We start from the raw sequence: 16757 nt of genomic DNA, 5'->3' as shown, positions 1-16757 counted from the left end.
TCAAGCACACCGCCATGCAATCTCCATAGACAAACATTGGCAGCAGAATGGCCTTACTGAAGAGCTCAGTGACTTTCAACGTGACACTGTCATAGGATGCCACCTTTCCAACAAGTCAGTTCGTCAAATTTCTGCCTTGCTAGAGCTGCGCCGGTCAACTGTCAGTGCTGTTATTGTGAAGTGGAAACTTCTAGGCGCAACAATGACTCAGCCAAGAAGTGGTAGGCCACACCATCTCACAAAACAGGAATGTGTAAAATGAATCTGTCCTCGGTTGCAACACTCACTACCGAGTTCCAAACTTCCTCTGGAAGCAACGTCAGCCCAAGAACTGTTCATCTGGAGTTTCATGAAATGGGTTTCCACGGCCAAGCAGCCGCACACAAGCCTAAGATCACCATGCGTAATGCCAAGCGTCAGCTGGAGTGGTGTAAAGCTCCTCGCCATTGGAAACGCGTTCTCTGGAGTGATTAATCATGTTTCACCATCTAGCAGTTTCTGGGTTTGGCAGATGAGAGCGCTATCTGCCCCAATGCATAGTGTAAACTGTAAAGTTTGGTGGAGGAGGAATAATGGTCTAGGCCCCTTAGTTCCAATGAAGGGTGAAATCTTAACGCTACAGCAAACAATGATGATTCTGTGCTTTCAACTTTGTGGTAAAAGGTTCGAAAAGGCCCTTTTCTGTTTCAGCATTACAATGCCCTCTCCCTTTCCTGTTTCGGCATTACAATGCCCTCTCCCTTTCCTGTTTCAGCATTACAATTCCCTCTCCCTTTCCTGTTTCAGCATTACAATTCCCTCTCCCTTTCCTGTTTCAGCATTGCAATTCCCTCTCCCTTTCCTGTTTCAGCATTACAATTCCCTCTCCCTTTCCTGTTTCAGCATTACAATTCCCTCTCCCTTTCCTGTTTCAGCATTGCAATTCCCTCTCCCTTTCCTGTTTCAGCATTACAATTCCCTCTCCCTTTCCTGTTTCAGCATTACAATTCCCTCTCCCTTTCCTGTTTCAGCATTGCAATTCCCTCTCCCTTTCCTGTTTCAGCATTACAATTCCCTCTCCCTTTCCTGTTTCAGCATTACAATTCCCTCTCCCTTTCCTGTTTCAGCATTACAATTCCCTCTCCCTTTCCTGTTTCAGCATTGCAATTCCCTCTCCCACAAAGCCTGGTCCCGTCTCTCAAGTCAGTGAGTCAACACAGGAAGGAGCAATGGATGGATTTATTTTTATTTTTAAATTTAACCTTTATTTAACTAGTTCGTTTATTTCCAACGCTGACGGGACGGGACACACACAGCATGGATGAATGATCGTTAGTCGACGCGATATAAATAGCACTCCCACAGCAATTCTCCATCAATCTGCCGTATAATAATATACGAAAAAAAAACAAAAAAACGATCGAAATGTCTATCAAGATCATTGTGATCATATTGTGGATTTAACCATTTCTAATCATTCCTCATTTAGTATAATAAAAACACATTGTTTCCATGTGTAATCTCACATTCACAACCTCATAATAAACCATCATCCATTTTAGTATTCAAGATGTAGAAAATGAACCTGAAAAATGACTCATTGTCTCCATCTTGTGGCGAAGAAATACAATACAACTGGAATATCCAACATATTTTCCTAAACGAACAAAACCAGGCTAATACGCTGGCTGGGTTTATTAAACAAATACTTTATACATTTGTCATAAATTACCTGCAATGATGGGACACACAGTGTGGATGAATGATCATTAGTCGACAGGATATAAATATGACTCCTAAAGAAGATGCATTTTCCAGTTTTTCAGAAAACTGAGATTCGAAACCAAGATCTAGTGGAAAGCCTTCCCAGAAGAGTGGAGGCTGTTATAGCAGCAATGTTCCAACATCTAGTGGAAAGCCTTCCCAGAAGAGTGGAGGCTGTTATAGCAGCAATATTCCAGCATCTAGTGGAAAGCCTTCCCAGAAGAGTGGAGGCTGTTATAGCAGCATGGTGCCTACATCTAGTGGAAAGACTTCCCAGAAGAGTGGAGGCTGTTATAGCAGCAATGTGCCTACATCTAGTGGAAAGTCTTCCCAGAAGAGTGGAGGCTGTTATAGCAGCAATGTGCCTACATCTAGTGGAAAGTCTTCCCAGAAGAGTGGAGGCTGTTATAGCAGCAATGTGCCTACATCTAGTGGAAAGACTTCCCAGAAGAGTGGAGGCTGTTATAGCAGCAATGTTCCTACATCTAGTGGAAAGACTTCCCAGAAGAGTGGAGGCTGTTATAGCAGCAATGTGCCTACATCTAGTGGAAAGCCATATTAATGCACAGGATTTTGGAATATAGTGTATAATTCCAGCATCCTCAAAATGGCTTGACATCAACCAGGTTTCAACCAGGTTTCCACCAGGTTTCAACCAGGTTTCAACCAGGTTTCAACCATGTTTCAACCAGGTTTCAACCAGGTTTCAACCAGGTTTCAACCAGGTTTCAACCATGTTTCAACCAGGTTTCAACCAGGTTTCAACCAGGTTTCCACCAGGTTTCAACCAGGTTTCAACCAGGTTTCAACCAGGTTTCCACCAGGTTTCAACCAGGTTTCCACCAGGTTTCAACCAGGTTTCAACCAGGTTTCAACCAGGTTTCCACCAGGTTTCAACCAGGTTTCCACCAGGTTTCAACCAGGTTTCAACCAGGTTTCAACCAGGTTTCCACCAGGTTTCAACCAGGTTTCAACCAGGTTTCAACCAACCTTTTTATGTAAGAAAAGTTTTGTAATCAGAAAAGCCATCACATCGTAGGAAAGCACGCAGTTTATTAGGCTACAAATTAAATAAATGATGATTAACTTCACAGGGTGGTGAAAGTGCACAGAGATGAGGTTGATGCTCCTTTCAATAAATATCAAGGGTCTTATTCTGGTGACATGATTGTCGATGCTTAGCTGCCATTAGACAAATAAAATTAATCTTGCACTTTTGTCCATAATAATCTCATCATGCACCTGGCTATACCAGTAAATGGCCGGATTTATGGACGGGGCCTAGGAGTCCTGGTCCGCCCTATCGTACGTCCTTGCACATCCAGATAATGTATTTATTTCTAATTTATTTGACCGATATCTGACCGATATCTCAGATAAAGCATCCGAGAGAGCGAAACAGCCCTGTCTCCGTGTAGACCATATATCTGATACCGTCTGGACATAAGGGGCGTGTCATACTGTTTCTGACCAGACAGCATCAGATACATGTTATACATATAGTAAGACTGAGGGACGCTGGTTCGCTCGCTAGTTTCCGCAGAGAGGAAGAGGTGAAGCGTGTACCGACACCGTGAAACACCGCTTCCCATTCATTTTCAATGGAAGGAAAGCGGTGACAAATGGCGAGGGGCCGTTGGGCAGCGCGAATATGGCGTGGGAGGCGGTGAAAACGTTCAGCCACAGATAGAACGATGAGACAGATATTTCACCGGATGTATAACTGTGAAGCATCCGCTTGGCGTTTCCACTCACCATCATTCTGGCAGTGAGAGGAAGCCCAGTGTCCGGCAGTGGGACAAGATGGAAGGAGATCGATTTTGGCTGAAATTCTGCACATTTTCTCATCGATGAAACATTTTATCACAATACAGTTTTCTGTTCCCAAAACTAGAATCTGATACGAACAGAGTGGACTACATTGTGTAGACTTTAACCTTTGCTCAAGTTGTAAAAAAAAATATCGCGCTGTTTAAAAGGAGTGTAAAGGTGAATTAAGTTATTGCACACAGAGTAGGCGTTCCCTAACGGAAATATGCAGATATTTTCTTGAACGGGCCAATAGGATAGAAAAAAATTGAAAAATAAGTACAGGACAAACGAAAGGAGGGTGCGGGGCCGTGGGTATCAGTGAAGGCTTTATTGATTCTGTCCTAAAATGAAGTTACTAAAAGTACATTTAAGTTATGTAAGTGCAGTGCCATGTTTGGTGGAGCACAGAGAACAAGGAGTGTAACGTTAGACCGGAACACAGACCAGCCGTCCGCTAGATGGCAGTGTATTCCTAACTCTCTCCTCAAGCTGCACTTTGCCCTGCAGCCGAGCAACAGGTAAACACGGAAGTAACGCACTTGCTGCCAACAAAATACATTTAAAAAATCAATAATTTGACCGTTAAAACATCTATTTAATGCCATGATTTTGTCCATAAATACACACATATTTAACTTATTTAGTGAGGTCGTTATTGAGCGTTAAAGTTTACAGGACAATGTATAATAAAGCGTCTGGATATCAGTCTCTACCGCAACGAGATTTGCTCACTGCCAAACCGGGGTTGTTCGTGGCGACAGAAAGCTTCGTCCAATCTCCATTCCACCATCATAAAGGACATTCGTTTGACTACATCCCCAATGTTAGAGACAACGACTACAGTGGTAAGTATTGGCTAAATTAATGCACGACTCGTTAGTTAGATAACGTTACATACAACGTCGGTACTAACTACCTAACAGATCGTTGCTCAGTTTTTTCCAGCAATTTCTTCTTGCAACAACAGCTGTCATATGTTAGCTTGGTATGCAAGTGCCGTTTTGTAATAGTGATCCACGCTTTACTCGAGACCTAGGTTCGTTTCCCATTCCCCCCTGTTTGCTACGTTGGTGTCAGAAGTGGAATGGCGGGAGGCCATCGCAACGCGTATGCGGACATGTGAAGTGGCTTGAAAGAAAGTTGTAGCATGCGGGCACGAGCCTTCCCGTTATGCGTTCAGAACACCCGCTCCATCCGTTCTCTACAGTATTTATAATTATGATTAGGTAGACTGTGATGGACTGGTTCTTATTTTCTCAAATGTATTTGATTAGCTCCTAGATCAAACCTAACATCTCTTCTCTATTCTCCAGACTCCACTCAGGGATGGCTGTCCTGGATCTGCAATGTTATTGTCTGCTTCATGGTCTATATCTGCACCTTCATAACCTTCCCCATATCAGGCTGGTTCGTACTGAAGGTAACACACACCTTCATACCCTTCCCATATCAGGCTGGTTCGTACTGAAGGTAACACACTATCTCTGTTGATTTATTAACAGGAATATCTGTCCTACAGGTTGTCCCTAACTATCAGCGCATCGTAGTGTTTCGTCTGGGCAGAGTACGTCCTCCTAAAGGGCCAGGAGTGGTGTTGCTTCTGCCTCTTATTGACCAGTGGCAGAGAGTTGACCTACGAACCCGGGCCTTCAACATCCCTCCATGCCAGGTACACACACACACGCGCACACACACACACACACGCAATCTAGCTCAAACATTAATGATGTGCAGGGTACAAATCAAACTGCTGTTTTTAGTTCTGACTGTCTGCTAAAGGGCTCAAATGTAAATTATAGTGCCCTAAGTAACCACTACTCCACACGAACACATCTACAGGTCACCACTACAGGTCACCACTACAGGTCACCGCCACAGAGCACTGACACAGGTCCCTGCCAGGGACGGCGGTGTGGTGTCTGTAGGAGCAGATATCTAGTTCTATAACCCTCTCTATAACAGTTATAACCCTCTCTATAACAGTTATAATCCTCTCTATAACAGTTATAACCCTCTCTATAACAGTTATAACCCTCTCTATAACAGTTATAACCCTCTCTATAACAGTTATAACCCTCTCTATAACAGTTATAACCCTCTCTATAACAGTTATAACCCTCTCTATAACAGTTATAACCCTCTAACAGTTATAACCCTCTCTCTGCTGCGGTATAACAGGTTACTACCAGGGACGGAGTTATGGTGTCTGTAGGGGCAGATATCCAGTTATATAACCCTCTCTATAACAGTTATAACCCTCTATAACAGTTATAACAGTTATAACCCTCTATAACAGTTATAATCCTCTCTATAACAGTTATAATCCTCTCTATAACAGTTATAACCCTCTCTATAACAGTTATAACCCTCTCTATAACAGTTATAACCCTCTCTATAACAGTTATAATCCTCTCTATAACAGTTATAACCCTCTCTATAACAGTTATAACCCTCTCTATAACAGTTATAACCCTCTCTATAACAGTTATAACCCTCTCTATAACAGTTATAATCCTCTCTATAACAGTTATAACCCTCTCTATAACAGTTATAACCCTCTCTATAACAGTTATAACCTCTATAACAGTTATAACCCTCTCTATAACAGTTATAACCCTCTCTATAACAGTTATAACCTCTATAACAGTTATAACCCTCTCTATAACAGTTATAACCTCTATAACAGTTATAATCCTCTAACAGTTATAACCCTCTCTCTGCTGCGGTATAACAGGTTACTACCAGGGACGGTGGTATGGTGTCTGTAGGGGCAGATATCCAGTTATATAACCCTCTCTATAACAGTTATAACCCTCTCTTTAACAGTTATAACCCTCTCTATAACAGTTATAACCCTCTCTATAACAGTTATAACCCTCTCTATAACAGTTATAATCCTCTAACAGTTATAACCCTCTCTATAACAGTTATAACCGTCTCTATAACAGTTATAACCCTCTCTATAACAGTTATAACCCTCTCTATAACAGTTATAATCCTCTAACAGTTATAACCCTCTCTATAACAGTTATAACCCTCTCTATAACAGTTATAACCCTCTCTATAACAGTTATAACCCTCTCTATAACAGTTATAACCCTCTCTATAACAGTTATAACCCTCTCTCTGCTGCGGTATAACAGGTTACTACCAGGGACGGAGGTGTGGTGTCTGTAGGGGCAGATATTCAGTTCCGTATCTGGAGCCCGGTGATGTCAGTGGTGTCGGTTCAGGATCTTAACGCCTCCACACGCCTCACTGCCCACAACGCCATGACAACCAGCCTGGGCAGGAAGAGCGTCAGGGAGATTCAGACTGAGAGAATCAAACTGGGAGAATACCTTGGGGTGAGGCAGCAGTACACATCATATACTGAACAAGAATATCAACTCAACATGTTCAGATAAGGAAATCAGTCCATTTAAATAAATGTATTAGGCCCTAAACTATAGATTTCACATGACTGGGAATACAGATATGCATCTGTTGGTCACAGATACCTTTAAAATAAAAGGTAGGGGTGTGGATCAGAAAACCAGTCAGTATCTGGTGTGACCACCATTTGCCTCATGCAGCATGACACATCTCCTTCACATAAGAGTTGATCAGGATGTTGATTGTGGCCTGTGGAATGTTGTCCCACTCCACCTCAATGGCTGTGTGAAGTGGCTGGATATTGGTGGGAATTGGAACACGCTGTTGTACACGTCAATCCAGAGCATCCCAAACATGCTCAATGGGTAACATGTCTGGTGAGTATGCAGGCCATGGAAGAACTGGGACATTTTCAGCTTCCAGGAATAGTATACAGATCCTTGGGACATGGGACCGTGCATTATCATGCTGAAACATGAGGTGATGGTGACAGATGAATGGGCCTCAGGATCTCATCACGGTATCTCTATGCATTCAAATTGCCATCGATTTAAAATGCAGTTGTGTTCGTTGTCGGCAGCTTCTGCCTGCCCATATCATAACCCCACCACCACTATGGGGCACTCTGTTCACAACGCTGACATCAGCAAACCGCTCGCCCACATGACGCCATACATGTGGTTTGTGGTTGTGAGGGCGGTTGGACGTACTGCCAAATGCACGCTCCCTCAACTTGAGACAACTGTGGCATTGTTTTGTGTGACAAAACGGCACATTTTAGAGTGGCCTTTTATTGTCCCCAGCACAAGGTGCACCTATGAAATTGATTATGATTTTTAATCGGCTTCTTGATATGCCACACCTGTCAGGTGGACGGATTATCTTGGCAAAGGAGAAACGCTCACTAACAGGGATATAAACTAATTTGGGGCCAAAATGTTAGAGGAAGAAGCTTTTTGTGCTTACAGAGTATTTCAGGGATATTTTATTTTTGTTCCGTGTATTTAAATATAACACTTAATATGCATTAGTGCTGGGCGATATGGCAAAAAATATAATTTCACATTTATTTTTCAAATTTATGACAGTTTTATGTTGGTACTGTGTCACCCTAGGATGACAACACATAACATTCTAAGTGATTTCAATGGTTCTTTCTCCATTCTGATTGGTTTATAGCAGGGATGGGCAACTTTGATGGGGGTGAGACCATAAAAAACTGAGTGGCTTGTGGGCTGCAGTGGCTCGTGGGTATCTACATCCATCCATACTACAGGTTTAAATAGCTGGTCGCTAGACTAACTTACCATTTACCCATCTTGTTCAATTAAACTTCAACCCCAAAAAGATTTCAGCATTTTCATTCGTTTCTGTATTTCCTGCACTCATTTGAGATCATTTCCACACCGCCACACAGGGCTGCAAGATATGGGCAAATAAATCTAGGTTTTATTTTTTAACCTAATATTGAAAATGCGATTTAGATCAAAACTCTTGGATGAACTGTTGGAATCATGGAAATATAATGATTCATTCTATAGTTAGAATATAATAGTGGGCACTTTGAATACAGTGTTTGACATGACAACAAATGAAAATGCCAGGGAGGAGTTATTGTGACAGGGTAGGAACCAAAGTGTTGGTCAGCGTTTTCTAGGGGACCCTATAATCTTTGGATACATTAAATGTTTTCTCTTTGCTACTTCACGTAGCCAGAGAAATGGTATGAGGTTGGTATCATAGCGTCTCTCTCCATTGAAAACAGACGGTTGACCTCAACAACCCTCATCAAATATATATATTTTTTATAATATTGAGACGTATCCACCAATCCAAAGAAAGGATAGGCGGGAGCTAGACAGCCCTCCATGCCGCTTTGTGGACAATGATTCCCATTGTCAGGGTTGAGAGACATGTATCTTGTCAGTATATCCATAATCTTTGATGTAGCAATATCATATTTAACAAACCAAACATTGAAATACCGTTATATACCCAAAGTGATATATAGTAAAATACAGTCTTATCGCCCAGCCCTAATATGCATCAGGTCACAGTTATCATCTAATCTGTTAGGGTCACTGTATCTTGGTAAGTTAGGACTCATAACGTCTCTTGTACCGTTGAAGTGGATGTTCCCTCTCTCCATCTTCCCTCACTTCCTCTCGCCTCCTTCTGAAAACCCATTGCAGTTCCTCCGTTTAGGTCCTCTCCTACAAAGTGTTTTATAGAAGGAGAGAGGATGTGAAATCACCATGGTTTCTTAACCTTTCTTTCCCAGATGGACATCAATGAGATGACCAAGCCCTGGGGTCTGGAGGTAGACAGGGTGGAGCTGACTGTAGGTGCTGTCCTGAAGCCCCCAGAGGACCATTCATCTGGGCCTGGCTCGGTCATCCTACCCCCCTCTATTCCTGGTCTCGAGGGCCTGGCCGGACCCATACAACAACTGGCTATGCACTTCCTGGGCAATATGGCTGGCGGTAACAATGGAGCTCCCCTGGTTAGGACAGGTACAGTCACAATGGACCTCCCCTGGTTAGGACAGGTACAGTCACATAGTAACAATGGACCTCCCCTGGTTAGGACAGGTACAGTAACAATATACCTCCCCTGGTTAGGACAGGTACAGTCACATAGTAACAATGGACCTCCCCTGGTTAGGACAGGTATAGTCACAATGGACCTCCCCTGGTTAGGACAGGTACAGTCACATAGTAACAATGGAGCTCCCTGGGTTAGGACAGATACAGTCACAATGGACCTCCCCTGGTTAGGACAGGTAATGTCACATAGTAACAATGGACCTCCCCTGGTTAGGACAGGTACAGTCACATAGTAACAATGGAGCTCCCCTGTTTAGGACAGGTACGGTCACAGTGGACCTCCCCTGGTTAGGACAGGTACAGTCACATAGTAACAATGGACCTCCCCTGGTTAGGACAGGTACAGTAACAATATACCTCCCCTGGTTAGGACAGGTACAGTCACATAGTAACAATGGAGCTCCCCTACTCCCCTAAATGCAAATTAATTACTTAAAAATCATACAAATTCATTTTCTGGATTTTTGTTTTAGATTCCGTCTCTCACAGTTGAAGTGTAACTATGATAAAAATTACAGACCTCTACATGCTTTGTAAGTAGGAAAACCTGCAAAATCGGCAGTGTATCAAATACTTGTTCTCCCCACTATACATACATACATACAGACATACAGACATACAGACATACAGACAGACAGACAGACAGACAGACAGACAGACAGACAGACAGACAGACAGACAGACAGACAGACAGACAGACAGACAGACAGACAGACAGACAGACAGACAGACAGACAGACAGACAGACAGACAGACAGACAGACAGACAGACAGACAGACAGACAGACAGACAGACAGACAGACAGACAGACAGACAGACAGACAGACAGACAGACAGACAGACAGACAGACAGACAGACAGACAGACAGACAGACAGACAGACAGACAGACAGACAGACAGACAGACAGACAGACAGACAGACAGACAGACAGACAGACAGACAGACAGACAGACAGACAGACAGACAGACAGACAGACAGACAGACAGACAGACAGACAGACAGACAGACAGACAGACAGACAGACAGACAGACAGACAGACAGACAGACAGACAGACAGACAGACAGACAGACAGACAGACAGACAGACAGACAGACAGACAGACAGACAGACAGACAGACAGACAGACAGACAGACAGACAGACAGACAGACAGACAGACAGACAGACAGACAGACAGACAGACAGACAGACAGACAGTACAGTACAGTACAGTACAGTACAGTACAGTACAGTACCAGTCTAAAGTTTGGGCACACCTACTCATTCAAGTTTGACATTTTCTTTTACTATACAGCATCAGCTCATCTGTATCTCTGTGTCCTCAGAGGACAGCATCAGCTTATCTGTATCTCTGTCCTCAGAGGACAGCATCAGCTCATCTGTATCTCTGTGTCCTCAGAGGACAGCATCAGCTCATCTGTATCTCTGTGTCCTCAGAGGACAGCATCAGCTCATCTGTATCTCTGTGTCCTCAGAGGACAGCATCAGCTTATCTGTATCTCTGTGTCCTCAGAGGACAGCATCAGCTCATCTGTATCTCTGTGTCCTCAGAGGACAGCATCAGCTCATCTGTATCTCTGTGTCCTCAGAGGACAGCATCAGCTCATCTGTATCTCTGTGTCCTCAGAGGACAGCATCAGCTCATCTATATCTCTGTGTCCTCAGAGGACAGCATCAGCTCATCTGTATCTCTGTGTCCTCAGAGGACAGCATCAGCTCATCTGTATCTCTGTGTCCTCAGAGGACAGCATCAGCTCATCTGTATCTCTGTGTCCTCAGAGGACAGCATCAGCTCATCTGTATCTCTGTGTCCTCAGAGGACAGCATCAGCTCATCTGTATCTCTGTGTCCTCAGAGGACAGCATCAGCTTATCTGTATCTCTGTGTCCTCAGAGGACAGCATCAGCTCATCTGTATCTCTGTGTCCTCAGAGGACAGCATCAGCTCATCTGTATCTCTGTGTCCTCAGAGGACAGCATCAGCTCATCTGTATCTCTGTGTCCTCAGAGGACAGCATCAGCTCATCTGTATCTCTGTGTCCTCAGAGGACAGCATCAGCTTATCTGTATCTCTGTGTCCTCAGAGGACAGCATCAGCTCATCTGTATCTCTGTGTCCTCAGAGGACAGCATCAGCTCATCTGTATCTCTGTGTCCTCAGAGGACAGCATCAGCTTATCTGTATCTCTGTGTCCTCAGAGGACAGCATCAGCTCATCTGTATCTCTGTGTCCTCAGAGGACAGCATCAGCTCATCTGTATCTCTGTGTCCTCAGAGGACAGCATCAGCTCATCTGTATCTCTGTGTCCTCAGAGGACAGCATCAGCTCATCTGTATCTCTGTGTCCTCAGAGGACAGCATCAGCTCATCTGTATCTCTGTGTCCTCAGAGGACAGCATCAGCTCATCTGTATCTCTGTGTCCTCAGAGGACAGCATCAGCTCATCTGTATCTCTGTGTCCTCAGAGGACAGCATCAGCTCATCTGTATCTCTGTGTCCTCAGAGGACAGCATCAGCTCATCTGTATCTCTGTGTCCTCAGAGGACAGCATCAGCTCATCTGTATCTCTGTGTCCTCAGAGAACAGCATCAGCTCATCTGTATCTCTGTGTCCTCAGAGGACAGCATCAGCTTATCTGTATCTCTGTGTCCTCAGAGGACAGCATCAGCTCATCTGTATCTCTGTGTCCTCAGAGGACAGCATCAGCTCATCTGTATCTCTGTGTCCTCAGAGGACAGCATCAGCTCATCTGTATCTCTGTGTCCTCAGAGGACAGCATCAGCTCATCTGTATCTCTGTGTCCTCAGAGGACAGCATCAGCTTATCTGTATCTCTGTGTCCTCAGAGGACAGCATCAGCTTCTCAGACGAGGTGAGCAGTGCTCCCCTGGCTATAAGTCGTACCGGAGCCAGGGATGAAGCTGTAACCAGGCCCATGTCAGTGCTGGAACTGTACGAGGGCCTTCTCCTCTCAGAGTCTCTGGTCAGTCAGGTGGGAGCCTGCTTCCTGTTCCTCCTCCAATCGCCTGACGGACAACAGACAAGCTATTACGTAGACCTCAGCCAAGGTGAGACAAACTGTCATTCTATAGAGTCTTATAGGGCCGGGTTTCCTGGACAAAAAGCATTCTCCGAGGATGGTTTGTTCTAGGTCTGGGAAACTGGCGTGACATTGTTTTGCAAACATAGTCTTTGGACCTCCTTTGTCATGTAAAGCAAATGACTTATCCTCTGTAGTTATGGTAACAGTCTCTATCCCTCCGGCCTGTGTTTGATAAGATAAACCTTTTTAGGGCCAGTTTCCCCAGACACATTCATCCCTCACGAAAGATAACTTTCAATAGGATTGAACATCCTTTCTAGTTTAGGGCTTAGTCTGTATTTAGTAAGTCGTTATCACATCATCTCTGTCAGATAACAGACTAACAGTGAGTTCCCCTCTTCTGTGTGTAGGTAGTGGCTCAGCCGGACCAGGGTCCCCTCCAGAAGGCCAGGTACCAGACGTCACCCTCAGTATGACGGACCAGGACCTGCTGGCTATGTTCGAGGGAACCCTACGACCCTTCGCAGCCTACGCCACTGGGCGACTCAAGGTCCAGGGAGACCTGAAGACTGCCATGAAGCTGGAGGAAGTCATCAAGCTACTCCGGCCTTAACCACTGGCTTCAGACCTGCCCTTATATAAATACCAGGTCCTAGAAATACATGGTTCTGACCTTAACCACTGGCTTCAGACCTGCCCTTATATAAATACCAGGTCCTAGAAATACATGGTTCTGACCTTAACCACTGGCTTCAGACCTGCCCTTATATAAATACCAGGTCCTAGAAATACATGGTTCTGACCTTAACCACTGGCTTCAGACCTGCCTTTATATAAATACCAGGTCCTAGAAATACATGGTTCTGACCTTAACCACTGGCTTCAGACCTGCCTTTATATAAATACCACGTCCTAGAAATACATGGTTCAGGCCTTAACCACTGGCTTCAGACCTGTCCTTATATAAATACCAGGTCCTAGAAATACATGGTTCAGGCCTTAACCACTGGCTTCAGACCTGTCCTTATATAAATACCACGTCCTAGAAATACATGGTTCAGGCCTTAACCACTGGCTTCAGACCTGTCCTTATACAAATACCAGGTCCTATAAATACATGGTTCAGGCCTTAACCATTGGCTTCAGACCTGCCTTTATATAAATACCAGGTCCGAGAAATACATGGTTCTGACCTTAACCACTGGCTTCAGACCTGCCTTTATATAAATACCACGTCCTAGAAATACATGGTTCAGGCCTTAACCACTGGCTTCAGACCTGCCTTTATATAAATACCACGTCCGAGAAATACATGGTTCAGGCCTTAACCACTGGCTTCAGACCTGTCCTTATACAAATACCAGGTCCTATAAATACATGGTTCAGGCCTTAACCACTGGCTTCAGACCTGCCTTTATATAAATACCAGGTCCGAGAAATACATGGTTCTGACCTTAACCACTGGCTTCAGACCTGCCTTTATATAAATACCAGGTCCTAGAAATACATTGTTCTGACCTTAACCACTGGCTTCAGACCAGCCTTTATATAAATACCAGGTCCTAGAAATACATGGTTACTAATAACAGTTCATATAGACCCATCTCTTTGATGTTGTGGTTTAAAAAGTAACATAGATGACAAGCATGTCAATCTCTCATGGCTCAAAGTGGAAGAGAGATTTGACTTCCTCATTACGTGTTTTTGTATGAAGTGTTGACAAGCTGAAGGTACCGAGCTGTCTGTTTAAACTACTGGCACACAGTCTCTTCACAGTCCCCAAGTCCAGAACAGACTATGGGAGGTGCACAGTACTACATAGAGCCATGACTACATGGAACTCTATTCCACAGTACTACATAGAGCCATGACTACATGGAACTCTATTCCACAGTACTACATAGAGCCATGACTACATGGAACTCTATTCCACAGTACTACATAGAGCCATGACCACATGGAACTCTATTCCACAGTACTACATAGAGCCATGACTACATGGAACTCTATTCCACAGTACTACATAGAGCCATGACTACATGGAACTCTATTCCACAGTACTACATAGAGCCATGACTACATGGAACTCTATTCCACAGTACTACATAGAGCCATGACTACATGGAACTCTATTCCACAGTACTACATAGAGCCATGACTACATGGAACTCTATTCAACAGTACTACATAGAGCCATGACTACATGGAACTCTATTCCACAGTACTACATAGAGCCATGACTACATGGAACTCTATTCCACAGTACTACATAGAGCCATGACTACATGGAACTCTATTCCACAGTACTACATAGAGCCATGACTACATGGAACTCTATTCCACAGTACTACATAGAGCCATGACTACATGGAACTCTATTCCACAGTACTACATAGAGCCACGACTACATGGAACTCTATTCCACAGTACTACATAGAGCCATGACTACATGGAACTCTATTCCACAGTACTACATAGAGCCATGACTACATGGAACTCTATTCCACAGTACTACATAGAGCCATGACTACATGGAACTCTATTCCACATTACTACATAGAGCCATGACTACATGGAACTCTATTCCACAGTACTACATAGAGCCATGACTACATGGAACTCTATTCCACAGTACTACATAGAGCCATGACTACATGGAACTCTATTCAACAGTACTACATAGAGCCATGACTACATGGAACTCTATTCCACATCAGGTAACTGATGCAGCAGGAGAATCAGATTTAAAAAGCAGATAAAAACACACCTTATGGAACAGCGGGGACTGTGAAGAGACACACACAGACACATGCATACACACACACGATAACACACACACTATACATACACATACACATGGATTTAGTACTGTAGATATGTGGTAGTGGTGGAGTAGGGGCCTGAGGGCACACAGTGTGTTGTGTATTCTGTAATAAATATATTGGGGGCCTGAGGGCACACAGGTGAAATCTGTGAGTGTGTTTTTAAAATTATGTAAGCTGCCTTGATTTTGCTGGACCGCAGGAAGAGTAGCTGCTGCCTTGGCAGGAACTAATGGGGATACATAGTAAACCCCAGGAAGAGTAGCTGCTGCCTCTGCAGGAACTAATGGGATCCATAATAAACCCCAGGAAGAGTAGCTACTGCCTCTGCAGGAACTAATGGGGATCCATAATAAACCCCAGGAAGAGTAGCTGTTGCCTTGGCAGGAACTAATGGAGATCCATAATAAACCCCAGGAAGAGTAGCTGCTGCCTTGGCAGGAACTAATGGGGATCCATAATAAACACCAGGAAGAGTAGCTGTTGCCTTGGCAGGAACTACTGGGGATCCATAATAAACCCCAGGAAGAGTAGCTGCTGCCTTGGCAGGAACTAATGGGGATCCATAATAAACACCAGGAAGAGTAGCTGTTGCCTTGGCAGGAACTAATGGGGATCCATAATAAACCCCAGGAAGAGTAGCTGCTGCCTTGGCAGGAACTAATGGGGATCCATAATAAACCCCAGGAAGAGTAGCTGCTACCTTGGCAGGAACTAATGGGGATCCATAATAAACCCCAGGAAGAGTAGCTGCTGCCTTGGCAGGAACTAATGGGGATCCATAATAAACCCCAGGAAGAGTAGCTGCTGCCTTGGCAGGAACTAATGGGGATCCATAATAAACCCCAGGAAGAGTAGCTGCTGCCTTGGCAGGAACTAATGGGGATCCATAATAAACCCCAGGAAGAGTAGCTGCTGCCTTGGCAGGAACTAATGGAGATCCATAATAAACCCCAGGAAGAGTAGCTGTTGCCTTGGCAGGAACTAATGGGGATCCATAATAAACCCCAGGAAGAGTAGCTGCTGCCTTGGCAGGAACTCATGGGGATCCATAATAAACCCCAGGAAGAGTAGCTGTTGCCTTGGCAGGAACTAATGGGGATCCATAATAAACCCCAGGAAGAGTAGCTGCTGCATTGACAGGAACTAATGGGGATCCATAATAAACCCCAGGAAGAGTAGCTGCTGCATTGACAGGAACTAATGGGGATCCATAATAAACCCCAGGAAGAGTAGCTGCTGCATTGGCAGGAACTAATGGGGATCCATAATAAACCCCAGGAAGAGTAGCTGCTGCCTCGGCAGGAACTAATGGGGATCCATAATAAACCCCAGGAAGAGTAGCTGCTGCCTC

The 16757-nt window shown here is 44.3% G+C and overlaps 1 protein-coding gene across 3 annotated transcripts; it reads left to right on the top strand.

The window, feature by feature from the left end:
* Positions 1 to 3202: 3202 nt before the first annotated feature.
* stoml1 (stomatin (EPB72)-like 1) lies at positions 3203 to 15550 on the top strand. 3 transcript variants are annotated; one of them, XR_004211134.1, is made up of 8 exons: positions 3509 to 4400; positions 4869 to 4975; positions 5075 to 5224; positions 6699 to 6902; positions 9212 to 9443; positions 12385 to 12606; positions 12992 to 13246; positions 13312 to 14469. XR_004211134.1 is itself a non-coding variant. In XM_020474020.2 (7 exons), the coding sequence occupies exons 1-7, from the start codon at positions 4235 to 4237 to the stop codon at positions 13192 to 13194; spliced, it is 1284 nt and encodes a 427-aa protein (XP_020329609.1). In that variant the 5' UTR covers positions 3203 to 4234; the 3' UTR covers positions 13195 to 15550. The 3 variants fall into 3 exon arrangements, 2 of the variants coding, with proteins under 2 accessions (XP_020329609.1, XP_031688736.1); XM_020474020.2 differs by having other exon boundaries at positions 3203 to 4400; positions 12992 to 15550; XM_031832876.1 differs by lacking the exon at positions 6699 to 6902 and having other exon boundaries at positions 4054 to 4400; positions 12992 to 14399.
* The last annotated feature ends 1207 nt before the right edge of the window (positions 15551 to 16757 follow it).

This window comes from Oncorhynchus kisutch, linkage group LG10 (genome assembly GCF_002021735.2).
Source record: "Oncorhynchus kisutch isolate 150728-3 linkage group LG10, Okis_V2, whole genome shotgun sequence".
In the NCBI taxonomy this organism is placed as follows: Eukaryota; Metazoa; Chordata; class Actinopteri; order Salmoniformes; family Salmonidae; genus Oncorhynchus; species Oncorhynchus kisutch.
This window is presented reverse-complemented; position numbering and strand designations above follow the sequence as displayed.